Here is a 27612-nt window from a genome sequence, read left to right on the forward strand (position 1 = left end):
TAAGAAAAGTGCTGTTAAGACTTTCTGCTACCTGGAATAGTACCAAATTGCTGCTTAAGCTGCTACTGAAGTGAAAACTGAAACCAGTTGTTCTCAAGGAGAACTCACTCCAAAAGTTCTCATAGTTTTAACCATAATTGAACTTCAATACTTCCCAGATGCTTCCCAGAAAGAAAACAAATTTTAGAAAAGGATTGATTTTTACCTCTTCTCATGGGACTTAACTCCCACTAAGCACACATCAGTATATGATATGAATATGTATAATCATGCTTTTCTCTTCATCTTCCACCCCAAAAAGCAGGAACAGTTCTAGTTTCAGAATGCTGCTTTGCAAGTATGCCTCAGGTGTTTGAGCCACTAGATAAAGGAATGAGTGACTTACGAATACTCCTATGGCACATCAAAAAACTGCAAGTGTGACAGCACACATTAAAGCAACAACAGAGTGTTCCCAAACAGATGCAATCAATTTCATGAAGACATCCCCAGATTCCTAAAGCATGTAAATATTTTACACAAACCTTTCAGAGTTCTGATCTGTTTATACACAAGCCCTTCTACAAAGAACCTCTTGCTGACTCACTACTCCCCAGCACCATCAAGCACAAGGGACTTGTGACAAATGTCTGCTATGTAAACATATGTTAAAGTCTTGCATCCTAACTCTTCATTTGCTGGAGTAAACCAGCTCCTATAAACTTCATCACAGACTGGGCTTTTCCCAGGGAACAGAGGACTGATCCAAAATATGTCATGATTTACTTCAGCCATTACTTCTTGCTCAGGCTTTCCCCCTCTCTGTGCCATAAGCCTGTTAGTTACCCAGCTTCAGAGATCTATCACACCTAAACCCAGCATAGATAGAAAGTGAAAGTGACTTAAACTACTGCTACTGCAACTACTGGAAAGCAAAACAAGATGTGATCACTTAATCAAGGAGGTAAGCTGAGCTCACTGGTGATAGGCAAATGGTTATTTACTGTATCACAAGACAGCATCAGTCTTCATCTCCAAAGTCCAGCCAGCTGACTCTACAGCATCAGAGTACCACATCTTACTGAGATCATCATATTCAAAAGAGAAAACACACCTGGAGGCAAACGTAACAGCTGGCTTGCTTTCAGACCCATATACAGAAAACATCACCAATACAGTTTCTTTTTGTACAAAGGCTGAAAGACCCACATACACACAACCAAACCCCATACATACCAATTTAAAGTCCTGGTAATCCGGTCTCTTACATCCCAACTCGAAGTCTATAGAGGAAAGCAAAGACTTTGTAGAACAAGTCATACGACTGCCTCAGTCATTCCCCAGATGAACACAAGAGTTCATTGTTAGTCAACCACGAACATTCACATCAAAGTTCAAGAGGACGAGTTTAGCAGGGCTGATTTGGAATGGTCATTTCATTCTTCTGAGCACAGAGTTGTAGTATCTCCCTATATTTGATTTATTAATATAATTAAATTCTGCTAATGAAGGAAAGGATCAGGTATGATCATAAAACTTAGAAAAATACAGCAGAAGCACCAGTAGAAGCAAAAGCCATGCTATCCGCACAGAAGGAACTCTTACTTTGGCAGGATCATGTGAACTCAGGCAGACATTTAGGCTGTAAGAGAACTGATATTCAAGAGCAAAGCCAGAGATGCTGAGAGCACGCAGCAGCCTTCTCCCAGCGTACATGTCTAATATAAAAATTCATAATTCAAAACTGCTGGGAATAACAGTTTCTGAACTAGCCACATGCTAGGGACAAGGACTGTTTGCCTCCCACCTTTCCCTCCTAAGACGCTAACACTTCCTCCTCAACACGGACCTTGCTGCCTTCCTTCCCCTCTCCTGTTTCCACATTTGGCTATGTCAAAGTCTGTTTATTCAGAGGCTGCTGAAGCACTGCAATTTTAACCAGTGGAGAATGTCACAGTTCCCAGCCAGGAACCTGTCTAAGAGCACATGAGCAAACTGCAGAGACTAATAGCTGATTGCAGATTAGAAGGCTGTTTTTGGCTTAAAATCTTGGATTTAAACTTTTCTATCAGAGAAACTGCTTTCTTCAAAGTGTTTCTGCACAGTCAAGACCTAAAAAAGCTCTTTCTGGCTTGTTTCTAAAGTGAGACTCAATGGCAATTCCAAGTCTTCCTCTCAAATGTATTTGTTTTTCCCATTTTACTTTAACAATTTAACTGTAATCTGATAAATGTCATGAGGTCTACTTAGGTTTGAGAGCTGCAGAAGCTGCCAGTCTCCAGAGCCCATTCTGTTCCTACTTGAGTTCCAGTACTATAACACTGATTAGTCAAATATCAGGACTTCAAAGAAAAAGCCTTCTGATTTTGTCATTTTCTGTGAAGTATTGTTTCTATTCTGAGTAATGCTGAAATTAAATATTGCTGCCATTCACTCTTGCCAGTACAAATGCCAAAACAAGCTGGGAGTCAATGACATCTGAGCGATGCACGCATTTGGGAAGCACGCTTTGAGCTGCAGACTTACAAGATTACCAAGAAAAACCACACCCCAAGGATATTTTGCTGCCCCAGTGAGTTTAAGTGAGTTTATGTTCTCAGAGGCATATGCCACAAGTAACTTTCCTCAAACTAAAGGCCTCATTGAAGCTGATCTATCATACTGATGCCAACAGAACCAGAACACCATACTGCTGCGTGCTTTCAGATCCAGTAGAGACAATTTTTTGTCTTCTTTTGAAGGACTGGGCATCTTTGAAGTTTGCTAGTCTCACAGAGAGACCAGATTTTAAGATGTAAGTGCTCTTAAGAATGCATACAGGAAACATTTTCTTTTTATTCTTAAGGACTGTTTTGAAAATAGATCTTAAGGCAGTTTTGATCTACTTCCCTTAAGTATTCTTCCATATACACCAGTGATTACTTTGATCAACCCCTTTGTAATCTCTCCCCCACACTTCTTCCCAACTGGACTATGGCAAATGCATGCAATGTTTTCTCTTTTGAAGCAAATGTCACGTTTTTGCCATGTTTTTGTTGGCTCTTACTGGCTTACTAGTGCTGCTGGACTCAGTTGTTGACTCAGAGTGAAAACAGCTTCCTATTAAAAAAAAATTAACACTTTTGAAGCTGGCTGTCTGTTGTACAAGCTCTGCATTTGGAATCTTCTTAAATAGTCATCATTCATTAAGTCTAACTGACAGGTTTTTTAAGAAGAAATTCCAAAACAAACATGCATGCCTGTACAGTTGTTCTGCATTTCTGAAAAACTCAGATGTCTCACTTGCCAGTTTTTATTTTATTTTGGATACTAACCAAATTGATGTGAAAAAATGTTACATAGGCCAGAAATCAACAGTGAGTTTTACAATGCATTGCTGGAGTTCTTATCTCAAAATAAAATCCACCTTGGAAAGCATTCTTTGCTGTTTCTTCTATAGTCCAGAACACGTTCTTCCCACATTTCCAATATTAAATAATCAGACTTCAAAGACCAATACAGATGCAAAAATCCCACTTCTTCTTCAGATTTTAGAAGACTTGGAGCATTAAGAAGATTGCCCCTTCTAAGGAATGATTTTCCTCTGAGACACTGTTTTTGTCCTTACTCCTAAGCAGGCAACAGCCAGCAGACTTCAGCCAGGCCCTGGGTAGGTTAATAAGACATTTCCTGAAATTAGAGTAAGTCATGCAGACATTTGTCCAGCAGTTAGAGCAGACATAAATATGCTCTGGAATACGGAAATTCAGTGCAGAACCAGATAATCCAAATGTTCTCATTAGTGGAACAGATCCTTTCTACTTATGAATGATCTCAAACACTTTTGCCCTTATGTGATAGAGACTTCATACTGTTGTTGTGTTTGAGTTTTTAAAAATTTTTTTCAAGAACATTGCAAAGTTATTTACTGTTAATTTACTACTGTCTATTTACTACTCTCCTATATAGAATCCAGCAGCATCTATAGTTCAGAGGAAGAAGTGATCACAGATTAAACTTCTAAATTTTCCCCACTACAAGCTGAAACAGAATCTGACAGTCTAGAATGACATATCATTTTTAGATTCATTAAATTGCATGTGTAAACAAAGAAAATCGTAGAAAAGCACTGACCACATATTATCAGCTGATCTTAGACACATGGCTCCTTGAAATTTTCTAACACTACTGTACTGGACTGCCCCTTAAGTATTTGTATGTCAAAGGATTGTTCAAACTAGAGAAGAGGGGGCTCAGGGCAAATCTCATCTATATACATACCTGAAGGGAGGATGAGAAAACAGCTGAAGTCTGGCTCCTCTCAGTACTGCCCAGTGGCAGGAGAGAAAAAAAATGAGCACAAGTTGAAAGGCAGGAAATCCTCTATGATTGTCGAAATGTCTTCTTTTCACTGTGATGGTGACAGAGCACTGACACAGGCTTCCCACAGAGGTTATAGAGCCTTTATTCTTGGAGATACTCCAAAGCCATCTGGACATGGTCCTGAGCAACCAGCTCCAGGTTGCCTTGATTGAGCAGGGGGGGTGGACCAGAGGACCTCCAGAGGTCCCTTCCAACCTCAACCATTTCCATTTTGCTCCTCTGTGAAATTAGGGTTTAGGCCTTAGTCGAAAATGTCGCTTCAGAGGTGGAGGAGATTCAGGTCAGACAAAACTAGATTTCTGCTATCCATAGGCACAGATGCCTGCTGTCTAAGGTTTCCAGCTGTCTGAAACAGCCAGCTCATTTTAACCTCAATTTGATTTGTCTGACCTTGCAGCAAGGTGTTTCACTGGAAAAACACACAATCCAATTTGGATGCATAGCACAGGACACATCCACAATTAATAATATTGGCATTTCCAGAAAGGTATAAACTACTGACAAACATGGATTACCGTGTTACCTAGAGGAGGTGTACTACTATCTTGACAACTCAAGATTTGTCCTCACCACAATGATCAAAGCCTTGTTTATGGGTGTCCTATAAGTTTATGTCTATCAGGGGAAAACCACCAAGTTCCTGCAGATGCTTTTCTGCTGCTACAGCCCTGCACAAGACCTGGAGGCTGATACTCTGACCACTTACACGGAATATTTCCAGAGAAGATTAGTTTTGTTCTCTCACCATAGGTTTTGACTCAAAAAAAAAGGGATGTGCAATAGCACCACTATTATATTTCAAGACTAACAAGAAGCCGTATTCCTATTTAAAGGTCAAACATATTTGAACAAGATTTTGTTGTGGAAGCTGTGTAGCTTTGGCAACATAAAACTCCTTGAAGTCGATGAAAAAGTTCGCAATCTACTTCTATGTTAAAAAGTACCCCTACATTATGAAGGTACACTGTAGACCCCTTCAAATAGGCATGCTCTAAAGCCATTCTCAAAGTCTCCTAGCACACCTAGGAGACTGTATCACAAGACAGCATCAGTCTTCATCTCCAAAGTCCAGCCAGCTGACTCTACAGCATCAGAGTACCACATCTTACTGAGATCATCATATTCAAAAGAGAAAACACACCTGGATCCAAGAGTTATTGCATTGATGTCCACATTTTAACATTGATAATGTAGCCCTGACAAGCATGAGAGGAGGGAAAACATTCCTGTTAAAAAACACTGAGTCCATTTATCTTACAAATGGCTTAACATGAAGATATGCAAGCCAGGTAAGCACATCACAGGTGTCACTCCCAAAGACAAGATGTTCAGATGAGGGCTGTGCTTAGAAAGCCAGGCATCATCTTTATACAGGACTCATCAGGATGTTCACAACAAATGGATACACTCTGTTTGTAAGAGGAGCTCTACCTTACCATTTATTTGCAGTAACATTCAGTTCCCTATAAATGGAGCATAATTTGTTTTGTGTGTGCTAATCAACCAACCTGGAGAGCATAGGCCTGTATTTCCCATTTATACATAACACTGAAAGCATTTATTATTAAAGTGTATTATTGCTGCATTTCAAGGAGAGTGACGTTAAGAACAATACAAGCAATGTAGAGAAGGAGTTTACTAACATTCCTTTATGAACAGGCTTGGCATGTACCTTCAAGGAAAACTTCAACACCAGTGATTTATTTTCAGGGTGTAAATGCTTTCTAAACACAGTCCATTTACCAATTCTAGTGATATTGTCAGTGACTCAGCAGTTAGCATTATACTGAGGCATTTCATCAGTGGACAGCAGAGCAAGCAGAGATAACACACTTCTGAATACTAATATTAAAACAAATAAAGCTTTTAAAGTCACTGGCTTTCTAGGGGGGTGGGGAGAGGGAGGCCAACAAGTACACATTTGGACACAAGATAAAAAAAACCAGACAAGAGGTCAAACTCCACAATTGCTTACCCTAATTATAAAAATGGTATCAGCTCTAATAAGTCAGAATAAAAAAAAAAGTGCAAAAAGCAGTTCTGGTTGAAATACCATGACTATGACCTGGTGAAGTTTAGGTTATAAACAAAACACAATGGACAACACACCCTCCCCATAAACACTAATACTGTCTAAATGGAAATCATCCCTTTTTTTATTTTTACTTCATAGCTAGAAGACCCCTGTATTTCATGGAACCAAAGTGACTAAAATAAGCCAACTACAAAAATGAGAAAGAACATCAGAAAAGTAAGTTTAGATTCAGTCAATCTCCTTTATTCAAGGAAAGGCTACACATGGACAGCTTATTAGCCTATAAGGCAACAGATCTGGCATCACTGATGTTTAAGGAAACCAATAAAACTAAAATATACAAAAATCTCACTACATGACAAATTTAAGATGATGGAACAACTGTTAAGTGACACAAAGCCTTAAGTTACTTACGCTGCCCAGAAACACTGCTTTTAAATCGTAGAAAAGCACTGAAGCTTTTAAAACAGCTTCACACACAACACATGCATAATAAAGTTAAATGTTCTGTCTCCTCCAAAAGCATATGTTAATATCCAGTACTGGATAGACTACATGAAAGTTGTTTTTCATATGTGTAGAAATTATTATTTTTAATTATTACTCTCATAAAATAGCTTTTATCAGACTTACATAGAACAAGAGGCCTTATTTTCTTATATACTAATTTTTCATAAATCAAGTTTCAAGAAAGAGAGGTCAAGAAGCAAGATACATCTTCAGAGAATTAGTAAATGCGTTTGACCACAGTTATCCAGTTTGGTGTTCTGATGTTTTATGCAGCTGAGACACAAAACCAGACCACTCAGCCAGATTGTGACTGCAGTCAATTAACTAACACACTTGCCAAGCAAAATCCCAGCAAACAAAGTTAACGGATATGCTGATATGGATAGAGGTTCAGCCTCCTGGGTTTTTTTGGGGCCTAATTTTTTTCCTGAACTGTTACCAGTCCTTAACTGATAATACACTGGTTGGCAAACAAGTTTTAGAACTCTGCTCTTCAACCATTCTTCCAAAACACATCAGGGACAAATTAAACCAGATCATGGAAAACAAGCTGATCAGTTTTACATGCCATGATACATCACAATGACATCAGAAGAATAGAAGTGTGTACCCTTCTCACTCCAGTTTGTTTTCTAAGCAGGAGAAAAAAACAAACAATATTCTCATAGCATTAAGTAGTGAAAACACTTTGAGAAAATATCCATCTTATACATTTCTTTTTCTGTTTGTCTCCATTAGCTGCGAGGCAAGGGCATTTCACAAATACATTCACAGAAAACAGAATTCCTAATTCATATTTGAGAAGCTTACTCTATCAAGAACTATTCCATTAAACTTGATTGCTGCTCAGTTTTTCCCCCTGCAGCCTCAGCTAAGACTGTTTTCTCAGCATTAAAAATTAAGTACTCAAACAAGTGGTACACAAGACCTTAGAAGTAAACCTCAGAGCAGGAGCTGCAGAAGCACATTAAGGAGGAGTCTCATTTCAAACCAGTATGTTTTTACACTGTGTTTCCCCAGAGGCCCATGAATGGATTCCAAGTTAGTTTACACAAGGCTGCTTAACAACAAACGCCAACAAAAAACACATCTATGGGCCAAGCATTAACCACTGTGGGAAGTGCAAGAACAGCTTAGCAGTGGGCTTCCAGCTGGGCTACAAAGTGAGTAGCAGGGAATGCCTTCAGACAAGCTGTCTGACCAGCTTCCATGCAGACTCTTTGAGCTACAGGTCAGTAAGAATCTCTGTGTCACTACAAGTCAGTATGTCACTTTGTACACTTCAAAATCAACCTCCTTCTTGCAGGTGGTGATATGTTGTATCAGCAATCTTGAAGAAAACAAACAAATAAGAAAACAAAAAAAAAAACCCCAAACCCACCAAAAAAGTCTCTAGAGTTGGGACCCTGCAGTATTAGAAAGACCAGAAGCACTTGCCTTTTACCGTATAGTAACATCTGAGCATCCTTTTGTGAGCCAGAACCACCTTTCACCCAGAAGCCTTTCCAATATAGCACTTGCCCAAGGATGTTACCAACTGCTTCAAAACCTATCAAATGCTTCAAAAAAAGCACTCTGTCAACACACATAATACCCTTTCATAAAAGAACAGCAGTAATATTTACTTATCTTTCCCCTGAATGGAGACTCAGTATTTCTTATTTTAAAAAGCTTCTGTCTAAGGCTGCTGCTTAGCTTCCCTTCCCACTCTGGTGACCTATTGAATCTTGGCTGCTCTAGGGAAATCTCAGAAAAAAGAAGTTATGGTCTTTAACTCCCCCACCTCTGAGATACTTTGGACTTGCTAAACTCCTGCCTCTACTGGTAAGGACATTGTCTTCACAGATCTGTAGTTGGCTTTATACCTGCAAGGCTGCAGTACACTGGTAGAAAATAATGCTTTCAGAGGAAGAACACTATGCCATCCACAAATATCTCACTATCAGGTTACTCCAACTTTAATATCTTCACAATAGAGCTTTAGCCCAGATGAAAAATGTGCATATAGAGAACCCAAAAATTAGTATAGCACAAATCAAAGAACTGTCAACATTCTAGCAGGAGAAAAAAACCAAATGACTTTCCTGTCAGTAGCTTTGTTCTCTTATACACCCTGCCTATACAGCATTCCCCAACATTTTATATCCTATGCTCCTTGCATAAGAGAAAAATACCATTCTTTACTAGGGACCCCATCTGAGCATAGAGAAGCTTCCAATGAACTTGTAACCTTCAAACAAGATTCAAGCTGCACTAGGTGCTCCTAGTACACTTCCACTCATTTGGAGGAGAAGGGAAGAAACAGGATCAAATCAGTTACTGACCAAGAGCAAATAAAGGTTTTCTTGATGTAGGTACACCTCGATTCTCTCAACACCAAACAGCTCTTGCTGTGTTCAGTCCAATCATCAGCTGTCTGAAAACTGTTCTCCTTTCCACAAGCACACAACCTGAACAGCATTCCAGTTGTTCAGGGCATTGCCTACAGGCCTTGACACACTGAGGTTTTCCCTCGATCTCTGCTACTTTCAGCAAGAGCTGAACAGAATGGACAACATTAGTTCCTCTGTGCTCCAGTGATTGAAAGGAATAAAAATTAAAAAATAGGGCTAGCTACTTGTTTCAAAACACAAAGAGAAAAGACCAGAAAAACAAAGGCAATGGTTTTATCAGCTGAGGGAGTATGGATTCTATAGTTCTAGGTCTAGTTCAGAAGCCAACCAATACATGATCCCCTTACTAGACCTAACTCAGAAATCTTATCATTAACCTTTTTTTTAGCTTCTCTGATTTTATTTCAGTCCCTCACCCCTCTTCATCTCTCCCTCCCACACACACCAGAGGCTCCCAAGACCTTATAGAGGTTAATGTAGCTGATGATATTGCCAGATGGAAGAAAAGGACTGCTGATGGATGCCAGGACTTCTCTAGCAGATTTGCACAGGGTGCCTTTATCAGCATTTCTCCCTTGACTGCAGGTTCTCATCACTGCTCTTCTCATCTGCACCCCCACAAAGAAACAGATAATAAAATTTCTCATTAAGGAGTCATCTGGACATAGCCTACAGGCACCTTCTTCATTCACAATACAGTAAGGTAGGAAGGAGATTTAAGTGATAACAGCCATACTCATACCTGTCTCCCAGAAGACAAATCAGAAATATATTAAAGACAACTATTTATATGCGAAAGAGCATGCAAGCATTCACTCACAAGAACACACACAGACACATCTAACATTCAATTATGTTTCCAAGAAATCTGAAATAAACTAAGGCAGTGCACTGAACTTCCAGAGACTGGTATTTACCAGTTGAACTGTGTGCACATTTTTTATTTACAGGATGTACATACAAGAGATAGCACATTACGCCATGGTAAAGATAACTAAGTTCAAGGACTATGACCCACAGTATATTGACATTAAAAAGTTTTTGTGGAAGTGACAAGCTTAATTTGTTATGGCAAATTCTTTATAGCTGAAATATACAACTCATTTAATGCAAAAAGTGAAGAAACCTTTCCTGTATTCCTTATCTCATCAGCTAAGGCTTTTCACCAGCTTGTAAACAAGTCCCCTTTTTAAGACAAAAACAAACTGGAAAGAATGACAACTGCAAAGGCTGAAGATCAAAGCCACAAACAGACTACAAATGAAACCAGCTTACAACTACTACACGTTCTACATTCATGCAGCTCTTAATTTACTGTTACATATAACCCTTGATGGTAAAAGCGAAACTTAAGAGTCAAGATACACATCTACACACTTTACCTAAGCACTGCTTAGTGAAGAAGCAAGGCAAAAAAAGGAAAAGCCAATTTCTTTAAATAAATAATTTTTTTCTATCAATTTCACACTGCTTCAGTACAGGTAGTTCAAGTACTAGAGATTAAAATTAAACTCATTCAGAAAATCTAGCAGAGAGATTACTGTGAAAAGAACCTTAAGTTCAACTCCTCCTACAACTACATAAAATAACTCAGGATGCAAAAACTACTAGAATCAAACTGCATGTGGTTTGTAGGTTCTGATATTTGCTAGAAATAGTCCAAGGCAAATCCTGCTTTGAAACACTACTTACTAACCTTGTGCCAAAGTCACTGCAGAAAACGTTTCAAGTTGTGCAGGCTGGCTCCGACACCAACGCCCCAGTATGTACTCAGATTAAAGCAACCAAGTTACATTCCCTTTTCCCTTCGCATGTTTTAACTATTTGGCAAAAAGTATCTGTGCTCGCATCTGTTTGACACTGACGGGTTCATCCCAATGTCAAGAAGGAAACAGAGCCACAGAGAGCAGCCCCCAGCCCATCACGAACGATACATACCGCGGGACGATTCTGAGCAGCGCCGTTCCGAGGGAAGCCGCCCCGGCCGTAGCAGCAGCGGCGGCAGCACCTGCCGGGCGGGCACACGCCGCGGGCGGCCCCTTCACCTTGCACCACACGCCGCGGGCTCCGCGGCCGCCCCGGCGCGGCGCAGGGCGGGGCGGGGAAGTCGCGGCCGCCCCGCGCAGCCGGGGCGCGGCTCCGCTCAACGCCGCTCCCGCCGGGCTCCTCCGGGCGCGGGGCGGCGGCGCAGGAGGAGATGGAGCAGGAAACCAGCCCCGAACGGCGGGGCGGCCACGCCGGCTCCCAGCCCGGCTAAAAATGGCCTGACAGAGGGAGCGCGCCCGCCCCTGCCGCGCCCCCGCCCCGCCGCCGGGCTCGGGCGCTGCCCGGCGCTCACGGCCGCGGCTCCCGGGGCGGCCCGCGGGCTGTGCGGGCTCCCGAGCCGTGCGGGGCCGCCCCGCACGGAGTCCCGCCGCAGTGGGTTATTTTTGGAAGCTCCCCCCGCCCCCCGCTCCCGGCTCTGCGGCGTCACAGCCGCTCCCGCCGTGCGGAGCGGGGAGGTCACGCCTTTCCCGGCGCGGGGCCCCCGCGGGCGCTCGGAGCCCGCACCGCGCCGCGCTCCCCGCGGCCGCCCGGAGCGCCCCCGCCCCGCCGCGCACGCCGAGCCCCGCACGGCGGCACCGCGGGGAAGGAGAAGCGGCGGGCAGACGGAGCGATCGGAGATTCATGCACCATTTCTAGCGCAAGTGGAAGACGGCTGAAGCTGGCTGGTTTACTGCTGCGTTAGCAGTTTCATCTGCGGACTGCGCGATTATGCTACAATTGCCAAAGCACAGTGATAAGTAACACTAAATAAAGTTTCCTCTAGAGAGCATAAAAGTGCGTTCACTGTGGTTATCCTTACTGAAGTGAGGAGCCTCTCCTCATAAGTCAAGCAGTAGCTTCTGGTATGCTGACAATTTAAATTAGAGGGAAAAAAATTCTCCTTAAAGAGGAAAGATAGAAAGGCACCAGGCTTGAGAAAACATTAATTTTAGAGATAACTGGATTTCATGGGACATGCACAATACGACTGCAAGGTTATAAATATATTGCTTTTCAAATGCCAACAAAGCTACAGTCTTGAAATCAACCCTGAGCAGCAAAAAACCAGGGCCCTGACTTATAAAGGACAACAAAGCCAAATGCTGTGGGTTTAAGAACAGTAATGATCAATGAGTGCAGCTTCTTGGAAAGCTGCAAGTCTTAGGAAGAGATTATGGCATTTTAAAAAGCCTGCACTATATTTCTGAACTTAGTAGTTTGAAGTTTAAAAATACCAAGAAAAAAAAATTCTCCAGGATCACATCTTCTCCCTGTCATGACCAACTGATTTCACTAGCTATGGTGGAAAAACAAGTTCACACCTCAGCCTATCCCTCTGTGCCCAAATCTATGTGCTTCCAGATTAAAATAAGGCCTCTATTACACCTACAGAGACTATTCAAGTTCAAGTAAGGTGACATTACAATTTCACCATATGTTTTGCCATACACCACTCTGGAAAGCTATTTTAGTCTGGCTTGAAGCAAGATGCCAACACAATTAAGGAATACTAACTAACACTATACACCCACTGTTGTAACAATTTCCCCCTCATCCGCAAGTGAAGCTGGCAACTTTAATATCAGACTTTCTTAAGGAAAAAACTCAATGTGAAAAAAAAAAGCAATGGTTGTTCCACTCTGCTAGAACTTAAGTAAGTCTAAAAGACTCGTGACTGGAAACAAAGGACTTGGAAAGGAATGAAAAAAAAACCAAACCTAGACAATGGAGCCAGTGTTTGTAGCTCACTGTTAAATAACTGGAAGACAAGCAGCACCAACACAAACCTCATTCTGGAACACAGCTTACTGAACTCAGTAGAGTAAGAGCCTAACCCAGGGATTATAGTTACCACAGTACAGGAAGACAAGCTTATTCCATGGTACTAGGGTATTGTCAAGAAGGAAGAAAAACAGCAGCTCTCCTACTCTAGGAACTAGTGAATTTGACATATATTCCGAAATTGAAGTGTTTGCATTATGTTTAACACTATACATGATATTTGTTACTGGGAAAGCCAGAAGTTCAACAAATAGCATTTTCACACCCACCAAGCACATGGTCTGAAAAACAAATTCAGAAGCAATATTGTTCAACACTTCAGTTAGCTAGCAGAAACTAAAAAAAAAATCCAAAACCTAATTTTCTCAAAATTTTGACCTTCAAATCAGCAAAGCAACAGCTTTATTGAATTCAAGCATTCAGTTTGAACATTGCAAGCAATAGCTTGTAACCAAAATGTCTTTTCTGAACACCCAAATACTAAAACATTCTTTTGCAAAGGCATATACCTAGTCTTTCTCTAGAAGAATAAATTTTTGTCTCATTCAGTATGCAAAAGGACAGCTTATCAGCAACATGAAGTGGTATGGGTTTGTGTATTTATTTTTGTAACAGGTAAACAGGGAACTAGACAAATATGCTAAGCTGTTAAACCCTTTATAGCCCCAAGCAGCACAATACATACCCCTTCTTGCTTTGTGAACAGGTTAAGGCACTCAGCCAGAGCCTCACACGTTTCCTGGGATACTTCAGAGACCACATCAACTTTCTGCAGGAGGGGAGAAGATATTCCTGAAAGCACAAAAATATTAGTAATGTTAGAAGGACATTGTAAATGTCAGGATTCTTGTAATTATTTTTTCCTCTAAGTAATACAGACATAACATTCACATGTTACAGGAAGGCTGGTGCATTGCAAGATCTGTGGGAGGGTTTTTTTTGCATCCTTTCCCTACTGGTATAAGAGGCACATGAATAGATTGAGTTTCTCTTTCAGCATGGTTTAGAAAGCAGAGGCAGTAAGCCATGGCAGCAGGACAGTGGGAAAGGAACTAGCAACAAACTCCTTTTAACCACTTTCTACATTTTAAAGCTTCAGGTGACAGAATTTAAATAAAAAGGATTCTGCACTGGTTTACTATAAATAGAAGTGCAAAATGTAGATTTTTTTGCCTTCTGCCATGTATTACATAGAAGAGAAAGAGCTTACCGCAGTGCTCAGTGCAGCTGAAAATTTAGGTTTGAGAAAAATAGATTGAATTGTAACTACAAGCACACTGAACAATTAAAGGGGAAGACCTTATTTTCATGGACTCGTGTAAGTAGTACAGCTTGTCATGTCACATCCTGACTTCTATGACCATTTACAGAAGGAACTGCATGTCTAGAACCAGCAGGAAATCATAACTCAATCAGCTGGTAGAAATGATTGGAGTCAATCTGTGAAGTTTTCTGATGTGTAGCAATTCCTTGGAAATCAAGTAAGTAATTTTCTCAGGAAGCATAGTTGTTGCAATTAAAATAATTGCAACATTTAATGCCTGCAGACTCCAGGATCAGTTGACATCATTTAGTAACACAGGTGTTTCAAGCTGATGTCACACCATTGAAGATTAAGAGGTCCATCAGTGACAGTACCTGAGTTTATTTTTCAACTTATACTGCTTATGCTGGACAAGATACAGTACATTTCCACACACTAACTGTGGTCTCTGAAACCAGAGCTCACCACTGACTCAAACTGACTCTTCCAGCAGCTGTTAAGAACAGCTAGTGCCTCTAGAAGGAGGGGCAGCACACTGAGTGCAGGAGACATCTTTATTTGTAATATACAAGATGCATAAGTCTCAAAGATTCAGAATGGCATGCCAAGTCTCTGGACTCAGAATAGCATGTTGAAACAGGGAGAGAATTTCAAACACCAGGTGCCAACATAGCCGTTTTTATATTGCTCAAACCAATTTAGGGAAAACTCCACACAGAAGGGTTTCTAACTCAGAAATTTGCATTCTTCTGGAGCCAGAGGATTCAAATACTTTAGAAATACCACAACAATGGGAGAACTAGAGCAGTTCTCTCTGCTGCAACCTACAGAAGTTGCACATGATTCCAGAAACAGTTCACTGACCTAGCAAGTTACAAACATCCCTTGGAAGGAAAACAGGAACTTATTACTGCTATTGGCCAAGACTAGTAGTTTCTAGGAATGGAATCTGCTTTTGCTTTACTATGGGTATTGGTTGTTTAAGTTGTGTATTTCCTTTAAAAAAATGTTTTTCTTCTTTAAAAAAGAACCTCACTTTTTCTACAGAATCAGGGAAACTGCCTCTATAGCTACCAAACGGAATCTATCCACCTTTTACTAATTTTCAAACTGGGGGTTTTTGTGAAAAAACCTGTTTTACTGTAACAGTAATTACAAAAGCTTCACAATAAGACATATACATTATGAAATGTCCCTTTGCCTTGTGAAATAAAAATCTGGTAAAAATTCAGTTTATGAAAAAGACAGTGTAACATCACAGAGTAACTTACCTCATTAGCATGTGGAGAAAAAGCTGTATTTTTAGCCATTAAAAATGAAATACATTTTTAATTCTCAAAACTAGTATTCTACTACAGACTAGGGATCTGTATAGACAAACAACTGTTCTCTAATCTGAGCTACAAAATTTTAGCCACAATATATAACTAGGACTCAGGTCCAAAGGACCAACAGTTAGATGCTCTTACAAAATTCCTTTGTGTGTTTAATACATGAACAACTTCTCTACATGTTTAAGACATTTAATAAAACAAGTACAAATCTCTAGCATCTTGATGCCCGTGATATATTTTAGCAGTTATGCTGCAAAAATCTAAGTACATGTTAAGAATTATAACTTGAAATGAAACCTGAGAAGTTCAAATCTGGCATAAAAGTCATAGCAAAATCTGTGGAATATGTCTCATCATATCATGCCTCCAGTTCTCTGTATAGTTTTGTTATTTCACTGCTCTTTGTACCAGTGAAGAGACACTTATGCACTACAACAAGCTACCAACCACAGATTCTTAAAAAAAAAAAAACCTTGAAAGCAGACCCCTGTGTTATATTTTTATGATACTATTCAATAAGGACTATAGCTAGAAGCAGTTTCACTGCATTTACAGCTGCTAATAAAATTTCTTTCAATCAGCATACTTCTTAGTTGTTTCTCCAAATCTGAAATCTTAATTGTTAGCAATTACTGTAATGCTACTTTATTTGAATCTTTTTTAATGGGGAAAATTGTCCTCCATTTTCAAGCTCCTGAAAATTTGATTTTGGGGAAATAAAAGCATCCTGTTAAAAAGAAAAAATTAGTTTCTTGGTAACAAACTACATTTTAAATTAATCCGCTTTACCTTTTGTAGCATCCAAAGATTTAACCATTGCAAGGAAGTCTGAAACCTCTTTACTGAGTCTTTGTTGGCACGCTTGTGCTTTCTGAAAAAAACAAGGATAGCTAATTCAGAAGTACCTTGTTCTAAGGAAAGTGTATGTTTACTTTCTTTATTATAGAGAAATTTTAAAATTTGGACAGCCCAGAGACTGATATATTAAAACGGAAGCAAATTACTTAAACTACTTTCAAAGACACAAAAGCAAACAGAGTATTTATGAACATCTTATCACTGACTAAATTTTCTTTAATTTAATGTAGCAAATCAACCCCAGTCAAATTTGTTGTATGTGCCACTTTTGCTATTCACCTCATTCTTTATTGAGCAGTTTAAAAATCTGGGAAGAGCAAGTGCTTGTTCTTTGAGAAACTTAAGGACAAAATAAGCACATTCATAGGTTAACTGATAAATGGCAAGTATAGTGACATGCAGAAACCAGCCCCAAGATCCTATTTCAAGCCTTTATTCAAACCTGGAGACAGTTATCATAAAACCATAGAATGGCTTGGGTTGGAAAGGACCTTAAAGATCATCTAGTTCCAGCCGCTGGCCATCCACACCTTCCACTAGCCCAGGCTGCTCAGAGCCCCATCCCACCTGACCTTGACCACTTCCAGGGATGGGGCATCCACAGCTTCTCTGGGCAACCTGTTCCAGCACCTCACCATTGTCACAGTAAAGAATTTCTCCCCAATATCTAAACGAAATCTCTCCTCTTCCCACTTATCCTATCACAACTACATCTAGTGTGTAATCACTACTACACAGTTGGCCTGTGTAAAAAGTCACTCCCCCTCTTTTCATAAGCCACCCTTAAGGCCACAGTGAGGTCTCCCTAAAGCCTTTGCTTCTCCAAAGGAGAGGTGTTTATTCCTTCCTGGTGGTCACCTTTGTGTCCCTCCTCTGGACCTGCTCTAATATGTTCACATCTTTCTTGTGCTGAGGACCCAGAGCTGGATGCAGCACTCCAGGTGAGGATCTCATGAAGGCAGAAGAGGGGGGCAGAATTGCCTCCCTTGCCCTACTGGCAACTCTGCTTTTGATGTGACCCGGGATGCAGCTTGTCTTCTGGGCTTCAAGTGCACTGTTATCTATTAAATAATACCATATTCTGTAGGCTGCTAGGGACTGCCAGTGCCAGTTATCCTCCCACCTCTGCTGTGCCATGAGCTACTTCATGTTCTTGTACTAAAAGGAATGGTACAAGCTGCTTGGAGTTTAGCCACATGAAGATTTTTGCACTGCAGCATCAACCTTCCATTAAAATATAAGGCTTTAGCAGTACATGTATAGCAAAAAGCAAGAATCACAGGCTCAATTACCAATGCTAGAATTACCAAAGACTATTCAATTCCATTGCAGATATGAGCAGTCACTATACAATGCATCTGATGTGATCTGAGGAGATAAAAGATCGTTTCTAAAACACTGTTCTTTAGAGGCAGAACTCGATGTGGGTTAGCTTTGGTGACACCGGGACTGGAGGATAACAAGTCGAGTACACAAGGCTCCCTCTCCTGGCTGAAACTCTCAAGCAGTTTTCTATCTTACAGTAGTGCTGGCAAAAGTGAAATCACAGCCCTGTAGCTATGATAAACATGTCATCTTAGCCACATAGTCTGAGCAGGAATACATGACAGCAAGCAGTGCAAACACAAGTGCATCCATGGGAAGAATCATCACTTTTAGTCAAAGGTATATTGAAGTATTTTAACACAAAACAAGGCTAATCTGCAACTGCCCAAATGCATGAGCCAGGTTAAGTATTCAGTACGTACTTTTAGAGTGTCCTGTAGGTCTGTAACAGATACTGCATCATCTTCATCATCACTACTTAGCTGTTCCTGTGTGCAGTAGTGAGTGCTATATGCAGAGTGGTCCTCTATTGCTTCTAGCCAACTCTGGAAAGGAAAAAACAGAGCTAATAAACTTTTCAAAGCTCATCCCCAAAACAAAGGATCATGTAAGCAGAACAACAAAATTTTCTCTTTATATAAATAAGATAGTCATTAGTAAAATGAGACGTCTCAATAGGCAAAATATGGTTTGCTAGAAGATGTAACATGTATTGCAGATGAAATACTCTGTGGGCAGAGTACCACAGACTTAACTTATTATTAACCCTTAAGCATAAATGTAACCCATGCCTCAGTCTATTCAAGGTCACATTAAAAAATCTTATTAATTAAAAGACCATAGGGAATATATTTTGCATCTTTGGGTTTCTGTTCAGAGAGCAAGGTCCCTGTGACAAAGTCTGCTTTCTTATGCGTGACAAACTTTGCGCACAAAACCTCACGCACTCTTATAATTAAGAGGTAGATTCTTCTGCTGTTCATTGGATCACAGAGTGCCTGAGGCTGGCAGGGACCTCTGAAGGCCATCTAGTTCAACCCCTCTGCTCAAGAAGGCCCACCTAGAGCTGGTTGGCCAGGACATCCAACTGGCTTTTGAAAATCTTCAAGGATGGATATTCCACAACTCCTGTGGGCCCCCTGTGCCAGGGCATGGCCACCCTCACACTTTTTTCTTATGTTCAGAGAGAAATCCCTCTGCTTCAGTTTGTGCCCATTGCCTCTGGTCCTGTCACCTGGCACCATTGAAAAGGGCCTGGCTCTGTCCCCCTTAGCACCTCTCCTCAGGCATTTACAAACATAGGCAAGTTTCCCTGAGCCTCCCCTTCTCCAGACTGAGCAGTCCTAGCTCTCTCAGCTTTTCCTAGTAAAAGTGATGCTCTGATCCCTTCAATCACCTCCATGGCCCTTTGTTAGGTTCTCTTTAGTATGTTTGTATCTCTCGTGCTGTGAGAAGCCCAAAACTGGACACAGAACTTCAGTTGCCTCCACCCAAACTCCATTTCTAGTTAGTACACCTGCAGAAGCACAACAGTGAATGTACTACAAATAGCCCTAAAACTGTTTCAGAGCCACCTTTTGAGAAAATACAGTTTATTAGATCATCTGGGAGTATGGTTAAGAGTAGACTGTACCATTAAGCATTCTTTTGTTTGGGATAATGAACTATGAAAACCCAACAGAAGGAGGTTCCAACAGAAATTTACCACAGAGAGAAGTGAATGAAGAACAGGAAGTTAGATAACGGGCACATAATGCGGGCACAGAGCTGGAAAACAAGGTAGCACTTATTTAAAAGAAGAAGTAATTACAATGGGCCTATTTTTTGCTGTTTAATCTGTAACCACGCTAAAAGATTTAATATCCGCAGCAATGCTACCAAGTCCTGACGATCAAAATATGAAATACGCTGCTACTAATGCATCCAAGTAGTATGCAAATTATTAATTATGGAAGTTACTATATTTTAATGCCTTTGATAAAGAGTCATTATTACCTCTCTTGTTTGAGAAGGAAGGTTATTTTTTGGAATCTTGAAACGATGAACAGTGTCATCAAAACATCTGACAGAAAAGAAGCAACTGTCTGTTGATTTTACCTAGAGCAAAGTGGAGAAAAAACAAAATTAGTATAATGAATCAGCCAGAAAAAAAAAGAAGTGTATGCAAAGTATAAAATTATGCTTAACTCAGTAGTTTTTGCCTCAGCTTTGATCCAAGTAATTGTAATTTATAAAAACCTTGGTCAGAACAGTTTTCCAAAGTGTGTAATTATGTTATTAATAGCAACATAGAGGTTCTTATGGTTAAATATTATATTTGCATTTATTTGCATATTATTTGTCTGAATCATTTTGATTCAGACAAAACCTCAGCAACGGTTCAATATCACCAATATTAAGGAATTTGTAGACACTGAAAAGCAAGTCACTTGTCCATACAATAGGAGTGCATATATAAGGGCAGTTTAACTGAACTTGTGGTGCAAAACTAGGATAAGGCAGTTATAGAAATTATCTTAAATGCATTTTTCTTAAACACTTCATCTTGCTGGGCATTATAAATGACACCTGGCCCTTGTTTTCTCTGTTCACCCCTTCCAAGATGGATTCCCACAAGCATAACAGAAATCAGGGAAGTTTTCCAAACATCACCTTCAAGATTTTTTAGTCTTTCAACTGAGATCAGCTTAAGTTATGCAATTGGTCACAAGCAGCCAGGGACAGCTAAAGAGGAACTGGAGCTTTGGCTATTCCAGATCACATGTTTCAAACTGACCCAGTCTGCTTTCAGGATACCTTGTGTGTCTAAATCTTCAATGCTTTAGAAAGCAGTGAGGGAGCTTTATGGCTACTTTACATAAATGAACACTTTGCTGGACAGGAACAAGCATTTCTTTCAACAGCACAAGCTTTCTCCCTGTTTTATAACAAAGATCAGGTTACCAATCCAGCAGAAGTTTCCATTAACCAGGAATGGAATACAATGGAACATAAAAAAACAACTCAGTAGTTACAACACATTCCTACCGTGCAGACAGCTTGTGTTAGATGCTTGCACCCCTGACGATGATCATTATTCACTGCATCAGCTCTTTGAAAGAAGAAGAGATTTAGTGAAGAAGACAGGAATTATTTAAACTGATGTTCAGAAATTTAATCACAGAACTTACTGTCTCCGATACCAGGAAAGCACTCCATGTTCTAGAACTATCCAGTAGAGTTTCCAACCAAAAAATCGTGAGCTCTAAAAGAGGAAAAAAAAAAGGCTAGGTAAGCTCAACAGAATACTTTTAGTACAGAGAGCTCAGTATGCAGCTGCAGTGTGAGCTGCAGAACTGAGCTCTGGGTGGTAGGAGCCTGAGGCAAGAGACCATGAAGTGGCAATGACCCTTGGCTTAGCCAAAGCCACAAGGACTTTGTGGTGTCAGGAGCTGAGGACTCAGCAGGAAGACTCCAGACTTTCACACACTTAGACTGCAAGGGCTGAAAAACCCAGGGGCTCCTTCGTTTGGGTACCTCCTCAGAGGCACCAGCTCAAGCTACTATCTTGTTATTGCACAATGATTAAAGTAAGGATCCAGGTATCTGACACTCAGCTATAGGAAACCAAGGGTCAAGCTGGTAAGGAAACCTTGTCTGACTGAGTGTAGTGAGTTTAGGGAACTAAGCTGGGCATCTGTAAACTCCCTGGAGCCACCAACTGCAGAGGGGCTTCAGTCCCAGCAATTAAAAGTCTCTGATGGAAGAAGTGTGATGGACAGAGTGACTCCTGTATGGTCAGGCAGAGAAGCTTCCTTAACACTTAAAACTAGTAAACATTACAAAAACCTTTTAGGTTCTGCATATCCTGATGATCACAGCAACCTGCAAGTATTTTGCAATTGCACCACTACTCTTGTTTTTGGAACCACCTAAAGATAAAAGTTAAACCTGCTATTCAGTAAGGACTGAAATAATAAAGTGTTGTATTTTTTAATATTAAAGCTATTGTTGGTCACCACACAATTCTATTTTATAAAATCAAATGAGAAACAAAACATACTGACATCTCCAACTACTTGAACATTTTAACATTCTCAAGCTTTAGCACACAGTTCTTTTTTAAGAACAGTTCCTTATATTACAATTGTATTATAGGAAAATTTACACTGAAGAAAACTTTAAAGATATCATTAAGCAAAGAATTAAACACTTGTGTAGACCTTAGATTCACTTGAGCAACACAGCAAAATGAGCTTTAAACTCTTTGAATGCCATCTTCCCACTAAGTTTTAAAATTTTCAGAAGATGATGGCAAAATATTAGTCACAGTTTCTTAAAGACAATGTATCAGTCAGAGATTATCAAAGTCATCTATTGAGGAAAGAAAAAGCATTTTGCCCACACAAAAGGAACAAAGCCTTATCACAGTGCAGCTTTGCCACAAAGATTACCAAGAAATAAAGATTTTGGTGACTGAGGTTAAGATCACAGTACCATGAATCTGGTAGCTGCTCCACTCAGCCAGACCATCTATAAATATTAGACAAAATTACTATTCCAAAATCCTTTCATTCATCAGTTATCACTGAAATATAGCAAAAGGACATATTTTGAAATCTTACAAGCTATTTTAGAAAGGGAAATAAGCCATACCTTCCACAGGAGACCTTCATATCGCCTCAGGGGTTTGTTGATAACCTGCACAGAAATTAAAGCTCATATAGGAACAGCTTCAACTAGACAGCCTTGGTATTTTAAATTGATACAAAAGTTCCTACCTTTCCAGTTTTACCTGCCAGTATCAGTTTCATTTCTGCACCTTGGGCTAGATCAAGGGGTGTCTGATCTGTTTAGTAACAAGACAAGGCATGAGAATTTGATGCAAATAAACTTAGATGTACTTTAAAATAATTTGACACTCATTACCCATCAGTTTGGCCTTCAAGCATCTACACTTACTTATAATTGGGAACATCAACTCCTCTAGGGCAGAAGACTAAAGAGGTATTGAACTTTAAGGCACTGCACTGCTTGTCAGAGTTCTACTAACCACAGGGAGCCCTTTGCCCTTACTGATTTAAATTTGGTTTTAGCTTCCAGCTATAAAAACCAGTTTAGGACACTCACAAACACCAAGACAGAGGCACCTTTAAACAGAGGACAAGAACACAGTTTGCATAACATCTGCATCAAGTTTTCCTCTTTGTGGTTTCATTAGAGGCCTTCTTCTGAGGAGTCACTTTGTCTTAGGCACATTTTCAATCTTGTTGGTTTTTTTTGTTACCTGTGTTCAGTGTTTAGCATCAAGAAAACAAAAGCCAGGCACATTTTACTGTTAAGACAGTCAGTAAAATTTCCAGATAGGGGTAAGCTTGGAAAATAAAAGCACATACAATAAGTATTTTGCTACAGTTCTCCAGCCTCTTGCAATTTATTCACTGTTGGCCTTCCTTTATTAGGGGCACAAAGCTTGTAAAGCACTGTAAGATTTTCCCTGAACACTGCATAGTAAGTAACACAGCTTGCAGAAGATGTTGAATTTGTGTCTCCTTTTAACATTTAACATACTTTCCATTTGGTACTCACCATTTTTGTTTTTTATTTTAGGATCTGCTCCATTTTTTAGAAGTTTCAATGCACAGTGCTTATGAGCACGGTATGCTGCACAGTGCAAGGGCGTGTTCCCCATCTGATCTGTACAGTTGATATCAGGTGGCTTGCGCTTGTTTAACTGGAAAAAAACAAAGTTCTGCTTACTTATCAGTTTTCCCCCCTTCCCAGATGCCATAATTTCTCTTTTGAAAATTAGCTGTTCCTAACTAGGTTGCTTTAGTGTAGATCTGGCAAAAAAGAGGGCATTTAGCAAGTGTTATGACAAGGGCAAGGAGTGCAACAATCAAACAAGACATTCAGCTAGAGTAAGGAACTTCAGTGTTTTGCTTCCTATACTCCTTCCCCCTCTGCTGTACAATATGGACACATTTTTCTGCTCAACTGCACAGTGCCAGGGAAAGTTGCACAGTACTGCAGTTCAGTCATTTATATGCTAGAATGGCCCTGCCCAGCTCTACTGTCAAAAATCTGCTGTTCATCTGCTGTTCTTCATAGAAGACTCCCAGGCAGAAGTTAGCACAGGCCAGTGCTGATCCAGAAAAAAATTGTGCAGCCGCCCTGTTTCAGAGAGAAAGAACTCTGTACTGAAGGGTGGCAGATCTGCCAGTCTCAATGCCAGATATCCTAGGCCATTTAGAGCTCCTAGGATAGGCAATCTGTTATACAAACAGTTTCGCTGCATTCTTAAGTCTATTAAAATAAAAGTAGCTATGTAAGCAAGGGGGAAAAAAACCCAACCCAAACTGAGTTTTACTTGCACACAATGTAAACATTTTGAAAACTAGCCCCTTCAAAGAGAAGAGTCATGAAGCATGAGACTGCTAACTACCAGAAAACATCTCTACACTTCTACTCAAATATGTGGCTACTGGATGCACACATGAGAGTTGGACTGAATGATCTGTAGAGGTCCCTTCTAGCCCAAACCATTTCATGCACTACCAGCCACTTAAGCACACAAGCCAGATGGGAGTGCCTTACTAGAAAGGCTAAGTTACTGATAAGCAGCCTTAGGAGACCAAAGTCACCAGTGCAAGACAACTTTTGAGAAACTCAGTTTAAGTACTCACATTAGGCATATGCTATCTTAGACAAAATTACAAAATAATAACAGAATTCCCATGGCCACAATTCAACATCAACAGCAACTACTTTGTATGTATCTCAGAAGTAGTCCTAGAAGGGATAAACTACTTATCCCTTATATAAGCTGCTGTTTACAGATCAACTGGTAAGAGAACAAAAGTCAAAAAGAGGGAGTTTGTGGAAGCATATCCTCATTAACACTCTAGTCAAATACTTGCATTCCTGAGGATTCCTAAACTTTAGCTCTTTCCAACCAGCTGTTTTACATTTACTTCCTCTTCTGACTTCTTGCCTACATAGATTTTAAGCCACATGCCTGTGCTTTCAGCACCTTATGCCATGTTACAAGGGAATATTTGGAAGAAAGCTTCATGCATCAACTCATTCAGATAAAAATCTCTCCAGTCACTTCAGGAAATGTACAGTACATTTTTGGGAACTCACAGGAAGAGCACACTGGCTTTGCCTCAAGTAGACTTAAGGAGCCTGGGTTAAGATTCAGCTGCTGAAGATCTAACTTCTAGTAAATAACATGTTGTGGTGTTAGGTGTCACAGTAAAAGTAGATATAAGCAGCTAAAGTTCCAAGAGCATCATAGTCTGCTAATAAAAAAATTTAAGTAGGAGCAAAAATGCCTGAACAATCAGTAGGTAAAATATGGTGAATTTTGGAGCTAAAGGGCAGTTCTGAAGAGCTACACAAATTCTTCACACAGGTATTAACCTAAGGGTAGGAACGTCAAAGGGGTTTACACCATAGAGCTGTAAGTGTATTCCAAGGAACACCTGTTAAGGACTGACTTAAAACTGACTCCAGGTCAAAAACATGACAATACTATGAAAATTTTTAGAAGTCAATATATAGCTGTCTTCACATATACAGAGCTCAAAGATAGCAACTATAAAAAATAAAATAAATATTAAAAAGAAATAAAAGAAATATCAAAATTATTAAAAATAAATAAAAGAAATATTAAAAATATAAAAATATTTTTAAAAAAGAAAGAAAATCACTTAGAAATTACAATGTTCACAGGGAGAATTACATGCTCATGTATAGTAACATGCCACATGAAAGAAAGCAAAATTTTTAATGACAGATTTCTAGAAGGAGTCACTTTCTTCCTGATTTTATTTTCACATCAGCTTAAGGATTAGTCAGCAGACATGTAACAAGTATTAAAATTATCAGAATCAAGAACAGATCACTTATGTCAGTGTATTAATTACAATTAGTACAACTGTGCAGTGTATTAATGCTTTTTTTTAATGCATATTTTTCTACATCTTAGGTCCTGTGTACAGCTCTGGTTCTCTCTCAGTTTCAAAGAGGACAGTACAAAATCTCCAAATAAGAATTACAAGGATGACCAAAGATTTAACAGGAGTTTCCATGAAAGGAGTTAGAAAGACAAAGTGCTTTGGGCAATAAGAAAAAAAATTTAGAGTGGGGGAAGTAAATTGAGAAGAGATGGTCACTTCTGGCTTCCAGGCAGAAAAATAAAGAACATCAAGTATCTCAATATACAAATCTCACATTTGTGAATTTTGATGCCTGAAAAGGCATTACTAAAGGTACTAAGTAGGTAAAAACCATTCCATACTCCATGTCTTACTTCCAAGGACACTCTTCAGGACTTTCAAAAGTGTGAGTTCAAGCACTGGGACTCTGCTTCAAAACCCAGCTGGATTTGTTCCTGAGCAACCTGGTCTAGTTCATTCTGCTCTGCAAACAGGAGCTGGACTGGATCACATCCAGAGGCACCCTCCAGTCTTTCTGTGATCTACTTCTGCCACAGCCTTACCAGGCCATCACACCGTTCATCTGGGATTACTATGAGTGTGCACACACAAAAATACACAGTTTTTCAATTTCTGCTCAGCATGAAACTGTGCTGTGCAGACAACTGTCCATTAAAAACTACAATGGATGCTAATGAGAAAGAGCTTACTTTCAAGATTAAAGACAGGCCACACTGTGGTGAAAATCTAGACATCCATGACATTAAAGTATCTACAATAACATAATAAGCTTATCTCAGCAGACCATGAACCATTACACTGCTGTTTACAACTAACTAGCTAACTCTATCTAAAGGATTTAAAAACATGAAAGAAGTTGAAAACTGTTGGTTTTGCAACCTCCAACAAAGAGGGTTCAACACCTTACCAATATAACACAGGGCACAGCACTAATATTCCAAAGTCACAGCCTTTGAAATGCAAAGCACAAAGTTATATTTTGTTACATTAGCATAATGGATTGAATGACTTGACTTGAATTCTTACCAAGGCAGTCAGTTTCCCTGTTTCCCCCTCTCTTGCTGCTCCTAAGAGGAGTTCTTCCAGTTTCCTTTCTTGTGTCCTTTCCACCGCTTTAAAAAAAAAAAAAACAACTCATTCTCAGTAAAGTACATATAAAGTACAGCATTCAAACAAGTATAGCAAAACAAGCCTAGAGAAGCAAATGTTTCCAGTATTATTTAATTGGGACAGGTATGAATACAATATTTACTCAGAAAAGTCTGTGACAGAGCAAAAATATGTTCAAAGCACATAAAATCTGGTAAGATGTGCAAGTTTGTATACACATATACATATATATTATTATTATTTCAACACTTAGAACCAAGCCCACTCCCTGCAGAAGGGAAAATGGGAACTATGCAACACCCTCATCTCATATCTTCCCTATGTTTTTTTCAGCTTCTCTTCTACTCTTCTTATCACCTAACCAAAATCTTATTCTTCTCTAATGATTCAGCAGATGAGCAGTGGAAAGGAGTTATTTGTGCATTTGCATGTAGAATCAGAAGAGATATCACTTCTTATATGCAGTCTGTGGTAGTGGACACAGAGCTCCATCAGTATTTAAGAGTATTACATAGTAATACCAGGAAGCAAAAGTTTTTGAACTCTCCAAAACTATTATCAGTGAGCTAGATTAGTATTTGGACACCATCTGCCTCATCTCTGACACCTGTGAGGCCATGGAGGAAACAAGGGGAAGTGTTTTTATTTTTTATGCCTTTTGACACAATGTCTAAGACTGCAATAGCAAGTC

At 39.8% G+C, this 27612-nt stretch overlaps 1 protein-coding gene and 1 long non-coding RNA gene across 4 annotated transcripts in view; both read right to left on the reverse strand.

Moving 5' to 3' along the window:
• OSBPL1A (oxysterol binding protein like 1A) overlaps window positions 1-27612 on the reverse strand; it is a 77569-nt gene that overhangs the window by 35786 nt on the left and 14171 nt on the right. For all 3 annotated transcript variants that reach the window (XM_054644813.2, XM_077184865.1, XM_054644823.2), the window contains exons 7-16: window positions 26838-26923; window positions 23437-23581; window positions 22629-22696; window positions 22504-22548; window positions 21039-21112; window positions 20896-20959; window positions 19864-19965; window positions 18291-18413; window positions 16474-16555; window positions 13772-13878 (exon numbers count right to left, since the gene is read on the reverse strand). In XM_054644813.2, coding sequence (XP_054500788.1) covers window positions 13772-13878; window positions 16474-16555; window positions 18291-18413; window positions 19864-19965; window positions 20896-20959; window positions 21039-21112; window positions 22504-22548; window positions 22629-22696; window positions 23437-23581; window positions 26838-26923 — 896 coding nt within the window. The remainder of the gene's footprint in view (window positions 1-13771; window positions 13879-16473; window positions 16556-18290; window positions 18414-19863; window positions 19966-20895; window positions 20960-21038; window positions 21113-22503; window positions 22549-22628; window positions 22697-23436; window positions 23582-26837; window positions 26924-27612) is intronic.
• On the reverse strand, window positions 1271-9824 carry LOC129127910 (uncharacterized). Its single transcript, XR_008535230.2, has 3 exons — window positions 9741-9824; window positions 4240-8216; window positions 1271-1448 (listed from the first exon to the last, which is right to left on the reverse strand). It is a non-coding gene; the product is annotated as an uncharacterized LOC129127910 (long non-coding RNA).

The sequence above is a fragment of the Agelaius phoeniceus genome, chromosome 1 (assembly GCF_051311805.1).
Source record: "Agelaius phoeniceus isolate bAgePho1 chromosome 1, bAgePho1.hap1, whole genome shotgun sequence".
NCBI lineage: Eukaryota > Metazoa > Chordata > Aves > Passeriformes > Icteridae > Agelaius > Agelaius phoeniceus.